Source organism: Uloborus diversus, chromosome 7 (assembly GCF_026930045.1).
Source record: "Uloborus diversus isolate 005 chromosome 7, Udiv.v.3.1, whole genome shotgun sequence".
NCBI lineage: Eukaryota > Metazoa > Arthropoda > Arachnida > Araneae > Uloboridae > Uloborus > Uloborus diversus.
This window is the reverse complement of record NC_072737.1, coordinates 127,605,204-127,626,264: the sequence shown is the minus strand read 5'-3', so window position 1 is coordinate 127,626,264 and position 21,061 is coordinate 127,605,204. Positions and strand designations below refer to the sequence as shown.

The following is a 21,061-nucleotide window of genomic DNA, read 5'->3' as shown; positions in this document are numbered from 1 at the left end:
GCTGTAAAGCTAGGTGGCACTTACCACTTTTGTATTAGATATAAATAAATAGTTAACACTATTAAAGTCCAATCCACGCAAGTTAACTCTATCAACCTAAGTTGATTCTTTCACTTGCTGGTTTCTATTTTGCAACGAAATTTCACGTACTCTTTACTAAAAAGTCATACGGCAATTTATTTTTTTTAATTAAATTCTCGTAAATGATAGATATTTTTCATACAGCAAAAATATGCCAATTCTCAATGATTTTAAAATAAAATAAGATCGTATCAAACTCTGAACAAGATAGTGCTCATTGTTCACATGCTAAGAAACTTCATGCTAAAACAAATGAAAATGCTCTGATTATTACTTTTTTTTTTCATTCATTTCTAACATTATGATACATTTTCTGGTGTTAAAGGATTTTATTTATTTATTTATTTATTTATTTTTTAGACATAAATAGATATATATTGAATAATGTCAACTTTTGCCATTGAAAAAGTTAAACGAGAAATCCTTATATACCATGGAAAGTTTCATTGTCATAAGTATTTGCTAGGTAGTTTTTAATTATCTAAAATAAATGGGAATGACGGACTCAAATGTCATAACTATGGATATAATTAAAAATCAAAGGTTTGTAAGTTTTGTTTAAATGATTATTTATCTTTTCAAACTAGTGCATGCAATGTTAATCACATTTAACTTCGAGTAAACGTTTTAAGGAAGCACAAGTAGTGCGACATTGATGAACAAACATAGATATTTTAAATCATTGATGTTCAGAAATAAAACATCGATATTGTCGACACATCGATCCCAAAACATCGATGGTATCGATACATCAACACCAAAACATCAATGGTATCTATACATAGATCCCAAAACATCGATGTTTTGCAACATCTAACAGTACTTATTCTGACTAGAAATGCTTATTAGTAACCGTGTACTATAATAGTAGGATCATCTTGTAATATAGTAAAATCATAATTTTTTAAATCAACTACTTACTAAGAGCAGGGGACTATAATATACGTTTATATTTACCTAGGAAGGAAAATATCATAAAAAATGTTATTTATGTTTTTAGAAAACTTAAGCAACAATCAATACACTGGTTAACATTGTGTTTGAAAGAAAGGTTATTAACTTTTCTGCGATACCAGTCTACTTTGCAGACAACTAACAATAGAAAACTGTTTCCAAAGAGATAGATGTCTCAATAACTAATTAATAATGAATCTTTCTTCGTAAGTATAAACGTATTCACATTTTTCAGGACATTGTTGTTTCAATTAAACAACTTCGACATTGAGAAAAACATCGAACTCAAAATATCAATGATAGAAAAAGTATCGACCCCAAAACATCAATCGTAAAAACATCGATGTTAGAAAAAACGTGGATAATAAAAACGATATTAGACAAAACATTTATTGTAAAACAACGATGTCAGAAAAAGCACCTAAAACATCGATGGTAAAAACATCCATGTTTCGCAAAAATCAACAACGCTGTCGCACCACTGGTAAGTATGCAGAGCTATAAGTCTGCACCTAATACCTTGATCTTCATACAAGTGCATTCATATTTTTAGGTTCAGCAAGCCCTGTTAGACAAAGTGTGGCCACGTCTACGAGTTTTAGCACGGAGTTCCCCGACTGACAAGTACATCCTAGTAAAAGGCATCATTGACAGCAAATTGCATGCAAATAGGGAAGTGGTTGCTGTCACCGGAGACGGAACAAACGATGGGCCTGCCCTTAAAAAAGGCAGATGTTGGCTTTGCAATGGTAAATAATGGATGAATTCGTGCTCAAAATTATACGGTTTGTTGAAAGTGTCCATGTATTTGATAACACAAGAAGAGTTTCTCCTTAAATTTTTAATTATAAATTCATATAAGGTAGGTGCGGGTAATAAGGCCTAACCAACTGAGATTTGAAATAAGCTAAAAACTATGTATCCGAATCAACAAATTGTAACATTAATTAAACATACAGATCAATTACTACAAGAAACTAACAAAAAATTACCAGTTTTGCAGAAAATAAGCGCGAAATGAAACATTTTCAAAAACATTGTCATTAGGCTTTATTATACTATGGTAGGATAATAAGGCCTAAGAATAAGAACTTATAAATAATCAAAATAAGCTTCTAACATTGATAATTGAGATCAAGTGAAATATATATGCATTAATCATGCTTAAAGTCTTCAAAATGAGAAAAAAAATTCTTTGTTTAACAACCGTCAGTGCACTCAGAATTATCTTTGTCATACACTGTCACACCGACGCATTCCTTATGATACCACTTGCTGTATTTTACATATAGGCGCATGTCATTCATCTTATTCTCTCACAAGTGTGTGACAGTACCAAATAGCATCGTTTTCTTTAGTATCAATTGAAGGTTTACGGCCATTTTTCTTTTCTTCCCTTTCTTGTTTCTGTCAAATAAGTCATTGATGACTGGGGTTCTCTGATGATATAATTGATGGCTTTTCTTCTAACATTTGGTGTTATTTGTTTTCATAATTTTCTCTGGTGTAGGTATAAGCTTCTGAAATGCTGTACTTTTTAATGAAGCGAGCCACAAATTGTCTTTTTCATCGTCCGAACTAGAAACGTAAACCATGTAGTAAAACTTTTCAGAATGTCTGCTTGGGGGTACTACTAAAACACTGAACCAATTAGTCAGTAGTTGTAACTACTTATAAACAACCATAATATATTAACAAAGATTTAAAATAAGATTCAAAACTGACAAACATTGTTGCAAAAACAAAAGAGTATTGTAAGGTCTAGGATCATTGGTGGGCCTTACTAGCCACTGACTGTACAAAGAAGTACAAAAAAGTACAATAATTGGTTTATATATATATTATTCGGACATCAAAGATCGATAGGAGCATTGACAACAGAAAACTGGAGAGCAAAACTATGTCTAAAAGTATAATATTACAAAAATTATTTAACGTTCAGTTGGAAGTTTTTTTATTATTCGTGTTGCACAACTGCTCCGCGCAAACGAATTACGTCGCACTGGTCGCAACAAGTGAGAAACATGTCGCGACCTGTAGGAAGCGCCATCTATAACTGATAGCTACCTATGAGTGCGTCTTTGAGTGGATACGAACATTTTAAATTATATTCTTGTTGTTTCGGTCTTATCAGCCGACAGGTCTTAATACCTGCACCTACCTCACTTCATTGTTATTTAGACAGTTTGTCTGCTTCCAAAAAACTTACTTCTTTTGTTTGTAAACTGCTTTTAAAAGATTTATTTGAATTCCTCTCTTTCTAAGTGAGTGTACGTAGAAAATTCGCTTTTTGTGTATTGAACGTAGCTTTTGACATGAACCCAACTTTCTTGATGTTACCACCCCTCAAATTATCAACTAAACCTAAAGATTGATCTTTGCAACCGAGTTGGTTCTAAGGGTAGTACTTTTCTACATTTACATTCTGTTGTAGGCGTTCTAAACACACTTTGACTACTCTCCACTACATTTCAAATGCGATTAGTACTCCAAGCAAATTCCATTTGTTGCACGCTTTGCAATACTTTATTTGGAGAAGACTTTTAGATATCGGTACATGACAAATAGTTCCTATTGAACATTGTTTGATTACTCTTTTTAATATTATCAGCGTTTCCCAAAGACACTGCTAAAATCAATTTAGAGAATTTGCATATTTTATCGAATTGCATGAAAAGAACTGAACTAAAGGAAAAAAACCACTGCTTTTAGATAAAAATGCAAATCTTGTACGGCAAATACGTAAGCGCACACAGGTGGAGCCAGCAGAAAAACAAGCTTTACATGCGGGGTAGGACAAATTTCGTTCACTAGCACATTTCGACGAATTTCTTGGTGTTATCTTGCTGCAAGTGGTTACTTTCACATCGAAACAGTAAAAATGAGTAACCACCAACGTTTAGATGATGGAATGAGGTGTCAAATTATGAGAAAGCTAAAGGTAGGCCAATCGCAACTCCAGATATGCAGAAAGTTTAATTTAACACCCAGCGTCGCGTTTATCCTATGGAAACAATTGCAGGATACTGGATCCATCGAGAGAAAGTACGTGAATTGTTCTCCAAGAGCTACGACGCCAGAGAAGATCACCATTTGGCCATTTTAGCGAGGTTTGACAGAAGGGCTACAGCTTCTCAGCTCTCTCGAGACCTGTATAAAGCCACATGAAGCCGAAAAACAAGAGTAACTGCTTCCAATATACTTGATGGGGGGGGGGGGGTTGTTTGCCAGAAGTCTGTTTATGTCCTGCTCACTGATCTGCTACGCACAGAGAAAGCCGTTTAGTATAGTGAAGAGAGCATAGGGATGTGGTCTTAGATCCATATGTTCGCCTCTGCGGGGGGTGATGTTGGCCCTAAGTTCATTTTCACGGAGATAACGCGGAACCTGGTAGATGAATTTCTCGAGAGTGTGGATGGATTGGCCAGCCAGGTCTCCAGACCTCAACCCTATAGAATATGTTTGGGATACTCTGGGGAAGGCAATTGCAACTCGCAACTCCCTCCAAGATCCATATAGGAACTAAAAACAGCGTTGCTTAATGAGTGGGATTAATTGCCATAGGCACTGATAAACTTCCTTATTTCCAGTGTGACATCACGCTGCTAGGCCTGGGACCATCACTCCAATTAAACCATTTCTTTTGTATGTTTTACAACCACTGTTTCAGACCTTCAGACTCCCCGTGAGTGTTGCGCACTAACGTGTCATCAATTATAACTGTTGAACATTTGTTTTGTTTGTATTATATCAACTTATGTTCGCATCAAATTTTATTAAAATCTGTCCAGTAGCTCGGAAGATCGTAGATTAATATTGAAAATTCTCATAATTTCTTACACCAGTGTAGTTTTGGCGAATTGGTTGGAACTCAAACTTCTCGAGCAGCTCTTGTGTCGTAGCTAAGTTGTTTACTTTTTTTTAACAGTGGATTTATTTCTTTGTTTATTGAATGTATTCATATTCAAATACGAAGGCAACATTTCTTCTTAACATTTCTAAAAAATAATCAGTAATATTTTTTTTTCACTATGGTAAGGCCCCTGTAAAATTTTCGACTTCATTCATAAGCCTCCAAGTTGAAAGAATAAGCGATATTTGGACCTTTAAATACTCTGTAACATGTTGTTCAATCAGGAAAATCATGACAATGTGTATCAGAAAACTATATGTAATAAAAATAGAAATAATTTGCAATAATTCATAATATTATTCATTGTTAGGTAACAAATACACATGACATGAATATTTATTTGACTACAAGAGGCTGTTGTCAACTTTTGTTAACTTGTTGTCAACTTTGTCAACTGTTAACTTTTTCATTTCCCCTTCACCTACGCATTGATGTGAGCATTATTTTATTAATATTGCCTCTGCATTGTTTGTGAAAGTTTCTCATCATTTAATTTAAAATATTGCTAGTATTAATTTCTACCAAAACGCTGCAGAAAAAAGTATTTCTTTTTTCGACATCACGACCTTTTTGTAACTCCAGCCATCACCACAATCTCTTAGCCAATTTTATGTTAGTCGAAATATTTCTCCAAAATTTGCTCAGATGATTTTTGTTTTTTGGAAATTTTTACTGTCTCCTTAAACAAAAAGTTAAAGACTTTAAAAGTGTAGGGTAATTTTTGACTCAGGCGGAAACCCAATTACCCCTCTAAGCAACTTACATAAGTTCTTAAAGGTTCGGGTATATTGCCACATCAAGTACCGCAACAACAAAAATTTCGGTTAATTCTAAAGGAACTATGAATATTCGTTTTCGCTGAAATTTCTACCTAAATATGCTTTGACTTAGCAATACTGCTGTGGGCAGGTAAACGGCAGTATCTGCCGAAAGGAGTTTTCATGATATTTGAAGAAACTCGTTTTGGATTTCATTCTAACAATAGAGAAATGTTGAAGTTATATTTTTTTTTCGCGCATTTTTCTCCGCCGAAACCAAATAAGCAAACTTTCACAATAAAGCTAACTTACAACAGGTGACAAAAATGGAAAAAAATTGAAAATGAAAAATTTGCAGTTGCTGCCCTTTACCTACCCACGGGAGTACAGTAAGCAGTAATGCTTTGAATTATAACCTTTGTGCAACGAAGTAGCACGAGTAAACAACGTTGATAAAGCACAAATTAAATACTGACTTCAGAGACGTATTTCGGTGTTTCAAGGAACCATTTTTTTTAGTAAAAAGAAGTCTTAGTTTTTGAATGTCAAGCCATTCGAGAAAAATCAATCTATTTAGCTGTTGATCATATTCACACTGTATAAAAACATTCCGAAACGTTCCTGGACAATAATTGGCAGCAAATGTGCATAATTTCTGACAATAACATATCTGGCAAAAAGAAGGAATGTTTCCCAATAAAAGTCAGTAACTTTCCTGAAATAAACAGGAGTTAATCTTAAGATTTCAGAAACTCTCCCAATCAAAGCCATTTACACTGGTGTGCAAAAATTAAGGACGAGACGGTTTTTTCAATATAACTTTGTACAAAAGCTTTCCAAATCAACACATTTAATACCGTAAGATCCCCAATACGTAAGGACATGTGTAATGTAAGCAACACTTACTAAAAGAGAAATCAGAGGGATAAAAAGAAGCTTTATTGAAAAAGTAGCATGGACTGAAGGCCGAAACATCCCTGTGATGGGTATCCAGCAAGAAACATCCGGTCTTTAGTAGGGTATATGATCTCCCTCGACTGCTAGGCAGGTTTCATAGCGTCTGCCCGTGCTGAGAATGAGGGTGTCAATGAGTTGTTGAGGCATTTCTGCCCATTCGTCTTGCAGCGCCAATCGAAGCTTCCGAATCGTTACAGGTGGTAAGGTACGAGCTGCCAAGCGTCTGCCTAGAAAATCCCATACATGCTCGATGGGATTGAGATCCGGAGATCGTGCCGGCCAATCCGTACGTTCAATATCCTCACTCTCTAAGAGCTGTTCGGAAGCTACTGTGCGATGACATGGTGCATTGTAGTCCATGAAAAGGAACTGCGGACCCATAGCGCCTCTGCAAAGACGCACATATGGAAGAAAAATCTCGTTACAATAACGGGTCCCGTTGACTGAACCTGCGTCGATGTGAAGGTCTGTACGACTACTAAGCATGATGCCTCCCCAAACGAGAACAAAGCGACCTCCATACCTGTCCCTTTCAATGATATTCGAGGGATGATTGCGGCTTCCCCGCTCTCTCCAGATGAGTATTCGATGAGAATCGCTACTCAGACTGAATCTGCTCTCATATGTAAAGAGTACTCGTCCCCATTCATTGTCTCTCCAATTCCGGTGTTCCCGGCACCACAGAGAACGCGTTCTCCGATGGGCAGGCGTTAGAGATACACACCGTATAGGGCGTCGTGCAAACAGACCACCACCGTGCAGTCTTCTGGCCACGGTAAAACGCGATATCGGTCGTCCAGTCGCCTGTGTCGTGTGTCTAGCGATTTCTCCCGCTGTCTGCCGCCTGTTTCTTCTGGCCTGTAAGACAATATGACGGTCATTTGCGGGTGTGGTTCCTCGTGGACGACTACTACTGAACCTCCGGGTAGCTGTTCCTGTAGTTTGAAATTGTCTCCGAAGTCGTGAAACGATGCTGTGAGCAATTCCGAACTCTGCAGCCACACTTGTCACACTGCGGCCTTCCTCCCACTTCCCAATGATTCGACCTCGGGTAAAAGCATCCAGATGTCGTCTAACAGATTGATTATTCGCCATTTCTTGCTGAGGCAGCAACTCGGTGTGATTTTAATTGCTATACGGCGTGCAATCTCTTTGCCAGAAATACTGATCTTACACCGACAAGATGCTTTATACTACTCAGACACTCCCCCATTACGTCTGCCTACATATCTGCGCATGTGCTACCGTACATTACCATACTTAATCTCCTGATTGGTCTTTCTGTCCGCTCTGCCTCTTCGTTCAGCTGATATGCTAATTTTTCGACTTCGTCCTTAATTTTTTCACACTAGTGTATGTTTCTGAAATAACTAAATAACCTTCCGCGAAAACTTATTAATATGAATTGTAATAGCTTGTCACCCTCCTGATTTACCGAGAAAGCTCCTAAAGCAAATATGATCGAGGCTAAGTCAGAACTGCAAGTAATTCCTTCCAAGTTCCTTTGTCCAGATTATGCATTTTGCCCTTTATTGTTGCTCAGTCAATTGGAGGGGTCGTAACTAAGCTAAAGGAGAAACACGTAATAAAGAAGACTAAAATAATTTTACACTGGTAGCTAAAAATATTTTCTATAACAACGTAATATCAACATTCATGAAACTTCTTGTGCTTCAGAAACTCTTTTCGAAAAAAAAAATCCATAGGAAACTGGTGTAAACCATGGATATCTTTCAATGTTACACACAGCATGGTTTCAGACTTTTTTTAGTGTATAATAAATTCTTGTTCAATTTTTTGCTGTAACTGAGATATTTTCGTCATTCCCAATTCTTGTCATTTGTCTTTTTATTTGCATATTTTCTCTTCCTTGAAATCCTAATCAGTTGCTTATTTGTGCTTTATCAACGTTCTTTACTACTGTTACTAATAAGTTGGTTGCTATTTGATCTCTGTTTAAATTAACTAAAACATAAGATCTGGCAACTTAAATTTTAAAAAATCTCCCGAAAAAATAAGACATTCAACCAAATTGGTATTCTTTTTTCTTCCCTTTAGGGTATTGCCGGTACTGATGTGGCCAAAGAAGCTTCAGACATCATTCTCACGGACGACAACTTCACAAGTATAGTAAAAGCCGTCATGTGGGGTCGAAATGTATACGACAGCATCGCCAAGTTCCTTCAGTTCCAGCTCACAGTCAATGTGGTGGCAGTCATTGTGGCCTTCGTAGGAGCCTGCGCCATTGAAGTCAGTACACTGCTTCGTGCCTTAACCTTTCTCGAAGACAAAATCGTATCATTTAATTTTTACTTTTTTACGTGAACGAGATTATGTCCTTTACAGTAGCCCAATGTGGTATTTTTAACCCCCGACGCACAAAGGAAGGGGGTTATAAGTTTGACGTGTCTGTGTATCTGTATGTGGCACTCTAGCGCCTAAACGGATCGACCGATTTTGAAAAAAAAAATTGTTCGAAAAGAGAGTTGATTCGAAAGTGTTCTTAGCTAGGCTGCGTCTTTAGATGACATTAATTAGAGAATATATTAATTAAAAACCTCTGAAAAGTTTTTTGCGATTTTTTCAGTTAAAACATATATTAAAAAATTTTAATTTAATACCAAAATAAGGATTTTTTTCCCCGCGTCTGATGGAATGTGTTCGGAACTTTCTTGTTGCATAGAATTCGAATTATAACGTTTTTTAAAGCAGATTTCAATCACGGCTAACCCTTTATTCACGCGATTGATAATCGAATTGATTGTTGGCCGACAAGGAAATTAAACGCAATGATTTAAAACTTTTATCTGTTGCCAGTTTCTATTTGTTAGTAAATAAAATACTTGAAATTGATTTTTAACAGTATAAAGTTTTTTAAAGGATTTTAAATTTTGCCTCTTGGCTCTATAGTTGCTGCGTAGTCTGGGTTTTTTTAAATTTTATAAACAGATGTGATTTATAAGTCAACGCTCCCGTCATACTTTAAATGCTTATGGCTTTCTCGCATTGAACATAGAGTTCAAAACTCTCTGAGAGAACACTGACATTTATCGGAGATATTAGAAATTAATAGCGGAGAAATTAACAATAGGTTAATTTCTAAATTTAAATTTATAAATTATCCACTTAACTGTATAACTTAAATTATTTGGATCCATCGTCATAACAACGCTTTCACTGGATTGCCGCTGTTTATTGAATTATTATCATTTTTGGGTACATCTCTTTTCGAGACAAATGCGATAGGTATTTAGTATTAAGGGGGTGTCGTTAAAGCCTGGCTGTCATAAGATGTCTCATCATGTTTCAGAAGCGGTCATTTTCATGAAGGCGGAATACGCGGAGAAAATTTTAATAACGGATTGGGTAAAGTAGGTTTGCAATAAAGAACGCAAGCATCGTCATTTTCACTTTTTCCAACTAAGATGCAGTTATTAACTTTAACGTCTAAATTTTCAGAAATCACATAAAGACAATACATTAGGATATAGGGATTGCAATACCGGCCCGAAAAATCAATACCGGTATTCGGCAGTTTTAACACGTGATACCGGAATACCGGTATTAATACCGGTATTTAAAATTTCTCAAGAAAAAGGCTTGAAAACGTATTGTTTCGTTGCCACATTTCATAATTTTGTACAAAAATAGCGTAATTTACGAAAACGTATGGTGAACAAACATAAAATGAAGGAACAAATGTCATAATAAAAAATAAATAATAGTAAAATACATAATGCATTCATCGAATTGTCTTTAAACTGAAACTCGTTTAAGTGCTCAACTTTTCTACATTTGAGGCAGTGAGAAGCGAAGGAATGTAAGTGGACATTTTCAAGTTTCGAGTAAAACGCTTATAAAGATAACGTCCTAGGTAGGCTTTCATTGATTTTTTTCTTTTTAAGTCATGCTATACAGCAGCACCTACCAGGGCTACTACTACTATCTCTTGCCCCAAGACAGAGGAGAGGTTCCGTTACTATTTGTACTGGCTAACTCCAAATTTTTAATTTTGCCACTTACATTCCTTTTTCTTCTCACTGCCTCATTTGAAAGTACTCTTTCTGAATTCACGCATGTCGATGGTACTGTTAACAATGCGCAGTTCGACTCCTCCAATTGGCTAGAAGTCCTTAGTCTTGAAATAATTCGTTCTCTTGAATGTTATTTTTGAATAAATCCTTTTGTGTCGGTGTATTAATATTATTTTTTTATTTTAATTTTTAGCTAGTTGTAATTTCTTCCCAAGAGACAATACTTTTCCAATATTAACATAATTTTTTCTTGAGCAGGAGAAGTTTGAGTTTGCTTTTCATTAGCCGTTTGGTTTGACATTTGCGATAAACTTGACTAAATTTTATCTTGTTAGTTTATCTTATTCATTTTCGCTTTCTTTTCAAAATTCTTCGCATTTATAATTAGGTAAATATCTAAGTATCTGAATGTATGTTTCAATTGATTAAGCTTTACCTCTATGCAAAATTTTAAGGCGCTATATTATTTCCAAATATTATCTTGCCGAGTATAAATCCAAATATCGAGACAGGGCAACAAACCAATACTGGTGACAACAAGTTGCCATTTGTTATGCTAACAAGAAAACGTTTTTGTCAAAATTTAGTACAGTTAAGGCAAGTATTTAAAAAAAATCATAAAGTATCACTGCAGTTAGTTGATGGTTGGAATAACAAATTGTTCATAGGGGGGGGGGGGTACAAATGCATTCAAAATTACACTCGAAATTAACTTTCGCGAAAGGGAAAGTGAGGGATCAGAGAAATGGAAAAAAATAAAAATATGGTGCAAAAAGGCGCACGAAAATACGATTCATCTCACCATCTAGTAATGAGGAGTATCATTTTGCAATCTTTCCGCTACTTTTGTTTAATGATTTTCTATTAGTTCGAGCTTTTGAAGCGAAATTTATGCATTAATAGATTGTTGGTTTTGGTTCCGTATCGTGGAAAAAGAAATGTACATTAAAAATGTAAGTAGATATTTAATAAGTTAAATTCAAAATTCTTTAATTGAAACTATTTATTATTTTCAGCTGATACCGAAAATACCGGTATTTTACCTCAGCAAATAACGGTATTACAAAATTGAAAATTGCTCGAAACACCGGTATTCGGTATACCAGTATACCGGTATTGCAATCACTAATTAGAAATATATTTTTTCGTAACGGGGGGTGTTTTCTTCACACAAAAGTACTACTTTTAGTAACTGAAATTAATAGAATAGCTAATAAAAATTACATAACGCCAGAAAGAACTTGTATTTTCCCAACAGTTACTTTTTATTTAAATTTTTTAAATGTTTGATTTTGAAAAAAAGGCGTAGTTTTTATGACGTCACAAGTAAAGTACTTTGGCGCACTACTCCAATGGCTTGCTGAATGTTTGCGCTTTGCTGTAAACTGCGTTGCCAGTACATGATAATAAAGAAGCGAATTAAATATTGTGCTATACGCTAGCTATCAAACGCATTGCCATGCATATGAGTAAAGAAGTGAATTGAATTTTGCGCTCTGCGCTAATGGCAAGTGAATGGCATTTCATCACTAGTGATGTCATGTGCAGAAGCGTAAAAAATTAAATCGAATCTGCTCCCCGATTAAAAATAATTGTTAAAAAATATTAATCTTTGTCGAATTATTTAAATAATAGTTAAATCCTATGTTTTTAAGCATGCTCTTTTAGAAAAATAATACTTTTCAAATTTTGGAAACAACCCATTTCAGCTGATCCTATAAATGTTACGTACTAATCGTCAAAATTTATTTTATCTTCTAAACATTAGCAACTTTAGCCTGCAATTTATAAATTAAATATTAATGTCTCTAACTCAAGATTTTGTAAAATATTTCAATTATAGCAAACGTTCTTTCTTTTCAGAGTTAACAAATTTTTTTTACGACCTAATATGAAAAAAGTCTAATTATGTATTTTCTTTTTAATAAAACTTAAATATACATTGATTTCACCAAAATATTGTTAAATTCGGAAAATAAGACAATATCCTTTTTACCTTCTCTTCCCATTTTAAGAAACTGACTTGATTTTGGAATGACTGGTAGGTGAGAAATGCCCGTGGTTGGTCTTAAGCAATACTTTCTTGGGTATTATTACAGCTTTATGGGATTTGTAATCGGGAAATTGCGGAGTAATCGGAGAACATTTTTTATAAATGCTGATTTGACAATGGTTACAGCTAGACAATATCGCTCCTTTAGAGGAAGAGTGCCACAATACGAAATTTATAATTTTCTTTTTTTTTTTTTCGCTTACAGACCTTCAAAAGGTGTTATCTTCTTTGGAAAACAATGACAGATTTTGTTCGTTGAAACATTAACCACTGGAGAGCACAGAAAACTTACTTTTCTTAATGCAACTTGCTTGAAGAGTGCAACTTCAAACGCTTCTCCTGTAAAATTTCACATCTTCGTATTGTGGCATTCTTCTTCTAAATGATTGCCATATTCTTTCCTGTCTTCAGATTGCTTTACTTAAAATTACTTAATTCTCAACCATGCATTTCTAGATAAACCTTTCTAAATCTTACCGAGAATCTAAAAAATAACTTTGTTTGCAAATTGCAACTTTGGTTACTATTTGTAATACTTTTCAAGATCTGCTTTTAATGCCATTAAGTCTTAAGTCAAATGCCCTCAAGTTCTTTACATTAAGCAAAAATGAATGCTGCTCTATGTGGCGCGTGTTTTATGACCATGTTTCTTATTTTCCTTTTTTTAATAATTATAAATGAATAATAAAGGACTATGGTCTTAAGAAGCAATACTTTGCTCTAGAAATCGAACTCACAGCAAAAACAAATAATTGGAAGAGTATATCGTCACTTCAGAACAGTGGCGAGTCTAGCCGGTCATTTTGGGAGGGGCCATCCAAAATTTTTAAATAAACTCCCCAGAAATTTTATTAAAATGAAGTTTTAAAAACTCAATTATAGGCTATCTTTAGAAACGTTAGGAGAGGGAGATGGATTTACGAATCTCCCTCAAAAACTCAAATTTTCGAGCAATTTTGAAAATTAGGGTCCTAAAAACGCATTTTAGGCTATTTTTGATGATGTAAGAAGAAAAGTCAGAATTCGGATGCTGACCCTAAAATACTGTTTGAAAATGAAGCGAAGAAACCAAAATATTCTGCCGTCTTATGTTGAGAAATTAGGAGAGGGGATTAGTGCACTTCTAGCTGTTCTGCTGTCGAGCCTAAATATAAACCTTTAGGCAGTTTTCCGACATTAAAGGGAGAGTCAAGTTGTTTGGAATCTCCCCTTCCTGGAAATATTTTGCCATTGAAGCTCTAAAATTCCAACATTAAGGTACACTGTATGACCAAAAGTATTGGGACACTTTCAAAGATTCTCATTTTTACGGATTTATCGAGAAATAAAAGACCAATTACTCTGTTTTTTTTTTTTTTTTCACACAGAAAGTGTACTCCAGCCACTATTTTCCGCAACAAAAATTAAGTCTGCTATTCATTTAGGGGACGAACAGCAAATTGAGGAAACAAAAAAGGTTTTTGAGCATTTTTCATTGTAAATAGCTGGGAATAAGCTATAAATTTCATAAACAAGTTTAAAACATTTCTAGAATTTATTTTTGTATTTTCGTGAAAGTGTCTCTAATACCCACGTAGATATAAGCATTTCTTTCAAAAATGCAAATTTTTTTGAAGGTTTTCGGCTCATATCACGCAGAGTTTTCCGTCAAACGTTGCTAAACTTTTAGAATATTTGACAGCATATAAGAGAAACATAATAATACAATTTGAAGTTAAAATATTGAAAATTTAATGAAATATGAACGTTTAAAGCAATTAATTTTTCACTGCGAATTTCGACTCTTCAGATCACTGATATCTTTTTAAATTTTAAAGATATTGAGGTATAGTTTTTTAATGAGTTATAGGATATATATGAGCTTTGGATTATAAACGCTACAAATTGCTATCTTTTGCGCATGCGCAGTGAAACATTAATTGCTTTAAACGTTCGTATTTCATTAAATTTTCAATATTTTAACTTCAAATTTCATTATTATGTTTCTCTATTATGCTGTCGATTATTCTGAAAGTTTAGTAACGTTTGATGGAAAACTCTGCGTGATATTAGCCGAAAACCTTCAAAAAAATTTTGCATTTTTGAAAGAAATGTTTATATCTCCGTCGGTATAAGAGATACTTTCACGAAAATATAAAAATAAGTTTTTAATAGATTTTTTATTTATTTTTGAAATTTATAGCTTATTCCCAGCTATTTACAATGAAAAATGATCCAAAACACTTTTTTTTTTGTTTCCTCAACTTTTTGCTGGCCCGCTAAATGAATAGCAGGCGAATTGTTATTGGAAAGTGACAACTAGAGTGTACTTTTTATGTGAAAAAAATTAAAGAGCAATTGATCTTTTATTTCTCGAGAAATCTGTAAAAATGTGACTTTTCGAAAGTGTCCCAATACTTTTGGTCCTATAGTGTCTGTCCGGATCTATGTCCTTTATAGAAGGAAATGGTTGAATATTCCATTACAGAAAGGAATGGAATATTCATGCGTCCTCCCTCCAAAAACTCCATTTTAAAGTTATCATCACGATATTAACCAAACGGGGGTGGAGCGGGTCTTATCGGAAATCGTTTGTAATTGAAGCCTCAAAAAAAGCCATTTAAGCCGCTTTTAGGCAAGTAAAGAATTACGGGTTGGGTAAGCTAATATCTGTTGAAAAATCCTAAAATGCAATTTTCGGTTATCTTTCATGGCATTTGGGGAGTAGCATGGGAAGAGGGGGGTTTCTCCAAAAAAGCTTCGAAATTAAAGTCATAAAAACGCAAATTTAGGGTCTCTTTGGTCTCATGACTCGTTAGCAATGTAGGTGTACTCTGAGGACATCAGCATTTAGAAATCGCCCAAGCGTCAAAAGTTGGAATCAGGAAATCGTGTAAACGACGAAGCAAAATTTTGAATGTAATAGTTATGTTTCTAGGAGAGAAGTATTATATCTCTCCCAATTGAGGCCTAAATTTTTATTAAAGTAAATCATAAGTGTTCTCATAATATGTTCTTTTTTTTTCTTCTTAAAAAAGACCTACAAGGTTTTGGGCCATGGCATGGCCCCCTCTAGATCCGCCCCTGCCTCAAAACAACAGTAGGATGGATACTTTGCTGTTATTTCTGGGCTTAGATGTCTTACTGTTGCTCTGAGGAATCGATACATAATCTTTAACTGAAGTGCATTTCAAAACCCAGTTAAATTTATAACGTGAAATATTTGGAATGTCTTATATAAATATTTTTTATTTTTGACACATTTTTTTTAAATTCAAAAAATGTGCTTTATGTTAAGTACCTTGTTTATAAATATTAATGTATAAAGCTATTATATTGTCCATAAAATAATTTTAACAAGAGTTATGTTGTTTTCAGGACAGCCCGTTAAAGGCAGTCCAGATGCTCTGGGTTAACTTAATTATGGATACGCTAGCGTCCTTGGCATTGGCGACCGAAATGCCGACAGCCCAATTGTTACAGAGGAAGCCATACGGTCGAACTAAAGCGCTCATTTCAAGAACTATGATGAAGAACATCTTGGGACACGGCGTATATCAGCTAACAGTCATCTTCACCCTTCTCTTCGCCGGTTAGTTCTCCTAATTATCGAAAAATATTCAGACCACCAACGTTGACTAACATAAAATAGGAATTCACTGTTCCCTAGTGCAATACATGTTTCCCAACATACACACATTTAGGACATTTAGGAACTTTAGGCTGCAGGTTTTTTTAGAGGTTAATTCAGTCCTTGACATACGATATATTAGCGAGGATCAGCTCTTGTGGATCCTCGCTAAAGTGAATCTGCAATTCACCCTAAGTCAAATGGTTCCGTAACCCTGACTATTACTCAGTTTTTAGATCGGAGATCGAAAATTATTGAAGCTGCCCTTAATCACGCCCTGACTACTGACAAAAATAGTATTTGGATCTCGACTGATAGCAAGTGTATTGTACAGTATTTTAAAAACTGGCCCAAAATATTTGACATTCAAAGCCAAAAAATCATGAAAGTTCTCTACGAGATGGGAGGGAAGAAGCAAGTATGCCTTCAGTGGATTCCATCACACGTTGGACTTTTTGGAGACGAGATAGTTGATGCGCTCACCAAAAATGGTTGCAATCTTCAGAAGGATAATTATTGTGAGCTTACTCCATCGGAAATCCACTCCTTAACCAGACATTAATTACTCTCGAAATGGCGCATTCCGCCGGCCCACCACTGGTATGCAGCCAAGAGTCCTGGTTTGTCGATTTCTTACAGTGATTCTCGTCCTCTTCAATCGGCCGTGGCTCGTTTCCGTAGTGGAAATTTTAAAGTGTTAAAGGTTTTTAAACGGGGAGAAGATTTTCTCTCCTTGTTCCCTTTCTGCCTGTCCTGCTCATCTTCTTGCTTGCATTGACGCCTCATGGAGGCAGCTGTGAGATGACCAGGATTTTATTTACAAGAATTTAGCGCGTCGGGACCTTTTGAACCTGGTGTAGGCTTTCCTACAGCAGGGGGATAGGTAACAACAGGTTTTGTAAAGGAAAACCGTAGGAACTAAACAGAAAATATATTTTTGCATCAATTGAAAATGTATCAGCATTAAAGTAAGAAATTTCGAGGAAACAAGCTCTTAATTTTTGAATGTGATTTTAAAATGTAAACAAAGAAAGTTAGAAATAACTCTTTGTAGGCCATTCTATTTCAGGAAAAAATCTACATGACAATTTTTGCATCACAGCTTGTCTACCTTTAACTCCAATGTATTAGTTTAATTGACTTTCCTTGTTGCCAGTTAAGTTGTCTGAGATCGAAATACAAAGCAAAGATCAGACGTGGAATAACATTTGTTCTGACTCATAATTCTTGGTTCTGCTGCCAATGGTCATTCTACATACGGTTCCGAAATAATGTCTGAACAAAAGAAATAGTGTAATCGTTTTATGCACTCAACACAGTGTTTATACACATTAAGTTTTATTTTTGCGCAAATATTCTTAAATAAATAAAAAACTAAAATATGTCGAAAATTTACTTGAATGTTCCCTTAATGGATTACTTAATTTAGTTTATTAGTTAATATAAATTAAATTTTTATGTGAAGAAGACAGGGATAAAATTACATTAGCATCTGCTAAAGCAAAAAAGATGTCAGTACAGGAGCATAAACTGGCTCCTTGATCTAAAGGTTTGGCCAAGAAGTAGTACTGGTACATACTTGAGAATTTTTTTTAGATTTTTTGCTTGAAGTTATCCTAGTAAAATATACCACATTTACATGTGTCCTCCTTTCCCCTACATAGTACCAAATTAAAAGAAAATATTTCAACAATATTTTAAGCAAGTTAAATATTTCAGTTTTAACTATAGAAGGGCAATTCCACGGGTAACTGACTGACTTTAAGTAAAACAATACTGATTTTGTTAAATTCAACTCAAAATATACATTGTAAAACAATCTTTTCTCGTGGAATATTGTAATTTTTAGGCTGGTTACGGTATAATTAAATTCATATAATTAAATAGATTTTGGAAGATTTAAAAAAATTGTTAAAAGCATGGTAACTGTCTGGCATACTTGTTTTTAAAATGTCAGTCAGTTACCATGTTTTTAATGAATATTTAAAAAAACATCCAAAATGTATTTCAGGAATTCAATATTACCATAAATTTCAACTTAAAAAATACAATATGCCAGGGCAAAAGATATTTTGCACAACAAATACTTTGTGTTGAATGTTACAAAAACGTATTATTTTGCTTCAAAAATGTCAGTCAGTTACCCGTGGAATTGATCAGAAACAATTATTTTCATATTTGTTACTTTTACTTCTTTTGGAAAGTGCGCAATACTTTATTTGTTTTTTCTTCTTTTTTGCATGATTTAAACAATACTTTAAAACCGTCGTTCTCGCAGTTTTGCTTTTTAATTGTCTTTTGCCAATAAGACGAATTGAACCAACCAACCGACCTAATTCATGCAGTTATTTTTCATTTAACATGCTCATGCATAGACAATTTTTTGTTCCTTTTTTTTAGTTTCTTCACTTACATTTTATATATGACTTTGAATAAAAGCGTTCTAATTAAACAGTATGAAAAAAGTTCAATCCTTCTTCCTCAGGGCACCACATTTTTGACATTGACTCGGGCATGTACGCACCGTTGCATTCTCCGCCTTCGCAGCACTTCACCATCATCTTCAACACCTTCGTCATGATGACCCTCTTCAACGAGATTAACGCCCGAAAAATCCACGGTGAGAGGAACATCTTCGAGGGCCTTCTCACAAACCCCGTGTTCTACAGCATACTCGTCATCACTGCCGCTTCACAGGTAAGACGCATTTGCAATTCAAGGCGCTGTAGTCTCTGTGTAAACCAAGCCCAATCCTCTTGAGTAAGATATTACCTGCACAATAAGACACTTGGCTTGTCCACCCAAAATTGAAATTTGTTACCTTTCTGGCTAGTTTCCTGAATCGCCGAAAGATGGCTTACCCAGTTCTAGTGCTGCGAATCTCAAAAGTTTAAGGGCGGAACACTGTTTAGGCAAGCTGTCGCATCAGGCACTTTGAGTCAGATTAATCATTGAGAAGTTCCATAACATCACGGTGATTAAAATGGGATCCTTACTTGAAAGTTTTGTGGCGGGCACATAATTGTCCATTAGGGTCCCCGCCGCCTGAAGTCATAAAACGTCGATGTAAAGTCATAATTAGGTTACAGAAACTTACGAATTTAAGTCCATGGGGTCGAAGCAAGGTGACATTTAAAGCTACAGGTCACGAATTGATGGATTGAGCGGCGTCTCAGTGATGGCCGATGAAACGTGTTATGGTGTGTCTCATGTGAAATGTCACAGTCCTGTCACTTGGTGAATGCGACCGTTGTAACTCTTTTTTTTCCGTGACATTTTATGCCTTCAAGGTTATCGTTGCGACAGTGAAGGTTTGAAACACTGCCGAATCTTGCGAAATTTGTTACAGTTTAAATGCCAAAGTTTTTTATTCACCCGCTTCATTGGATTTTACTAATTATTTCGATTTTCTGCGAAAGAAGAAAGATTAGAATCTTTAAATGGAGATGAGATTTTTCAACTCCAGGATCTAGACTATGTTTACGCTTCAAAAGATGCAAAATTTTGAAAAAGAGCAACAAAAAAAGTACATTTTATTAACGATTCCGTTCTACTAATAGTAGCGATCTGGAAAACATCCGTTATAAAGGCAATATTATACTATAAAAGACTAACGCCCACATTCGCCAGACGATTTGATCCTCGGACAGACAGCCAAAAGGTTAAGTCTTTTTAACCAATCAGAAGGCTTCAACCGTCTGATGTCGGACTGAGAGTCAAATAGTTTGGTAATACAGCCATTAGAGATACAAGAGTACCGCTTAGTGAGAAAAGGGTTGCACTTCTTCTCAATGGATTGCACAACTTCTTCAGTTGTAACCGTCATACTTTATGAATGCGCTATATCTTTTTCATAGTGCAATTGATGCCAAAAAACGAAAATAAGTATCAGTTGCCGGTGAGGTCTAATTGTGCACCGCATTCCATTAAATTATTCACATTACTATTTGAATTAGATTCGGTGTTCAGGTTTCAAAAAAAATGTGTTAATCCATCAGCTGATACATACATAAGATACATAATTTCCAAAAATAGAGTCAAAATGAGTTTAATACTTTTAGAAATACATTAAATCCACAAAAATTGATCATTAAATGTTGTCTCGGCTTTAATACTTGGTTCTATAAAATTTCAAATCTAACGTTTTACTTTTAATCTCAAAAAACCATTGTTGATCAAATATTTCACAGAAAAATCCCAGTACACGCATTTTAATGCTGTGAAGAAAAACAAATTGAAGCTTTGCGTTAAGAAGACCAATATTTTGTTTTCTAAATGTAGGTGCTGATCGTCCAGTTCGGGGGGCGTGCACTTGAGACCGCCCCTCTCTCCTTGAAACAGTGGCTGTTTTGTATATTGTTCGGTGTGGGGTCGCTGCCGTGGGGTCTAATTATCACCATTATCCCTGCCGAGAAGATCTGCAAGATGTTCACGTGTTGCTCAAAAGACGAGGACTCTGGAGGGTCGTTGGTTGAGGACAACTCACGCGGATCTGCATCTCAGGAAGCTAGTAAAGAGGATTAAGCTTCGGTTATTCGAAGATTGAATCATAGCCATTCATGAAACCGAAATTCAATTTACAATAAATATAAATATCAAAACGTTGTTTTTTACTTCAATGCATCTTTTTAAGCACAACATATAGAGGGAAAATTATACTGACATCACTTCCAGTCCCAATGGTCATACGTCACAAGGTGA

General features: G+C 35.1%; 1 protein-coding gene across 1 annotated transcript in view; it reads left to right on the top strand.

The window, feature by feature from the left end:
• Positions 1-21,061, top strand: part of LOC129226494 (plasma membrane calcium-transporting ATPase 2-like) — a 272,244-nt gene that overhangs the window by 213,066 nt on the left and 38,117 nt on the right. Inside the window, 5 exon segments of the mRNA XM_054861105.1 lie at positions 1,589-1,753; positions 1,755-1,784; positions 8,722-8,913; positions 16,108-16,321; positions 18,846-19,057. Of these exon segments, the coding sequence (XP_054717080.1) occupies positions 1,589-1,753; positions 1,755-1,784; positions 8,722-8,913; positions 16,108-16,321; positions 18,846-19,057 (813 nt within the window).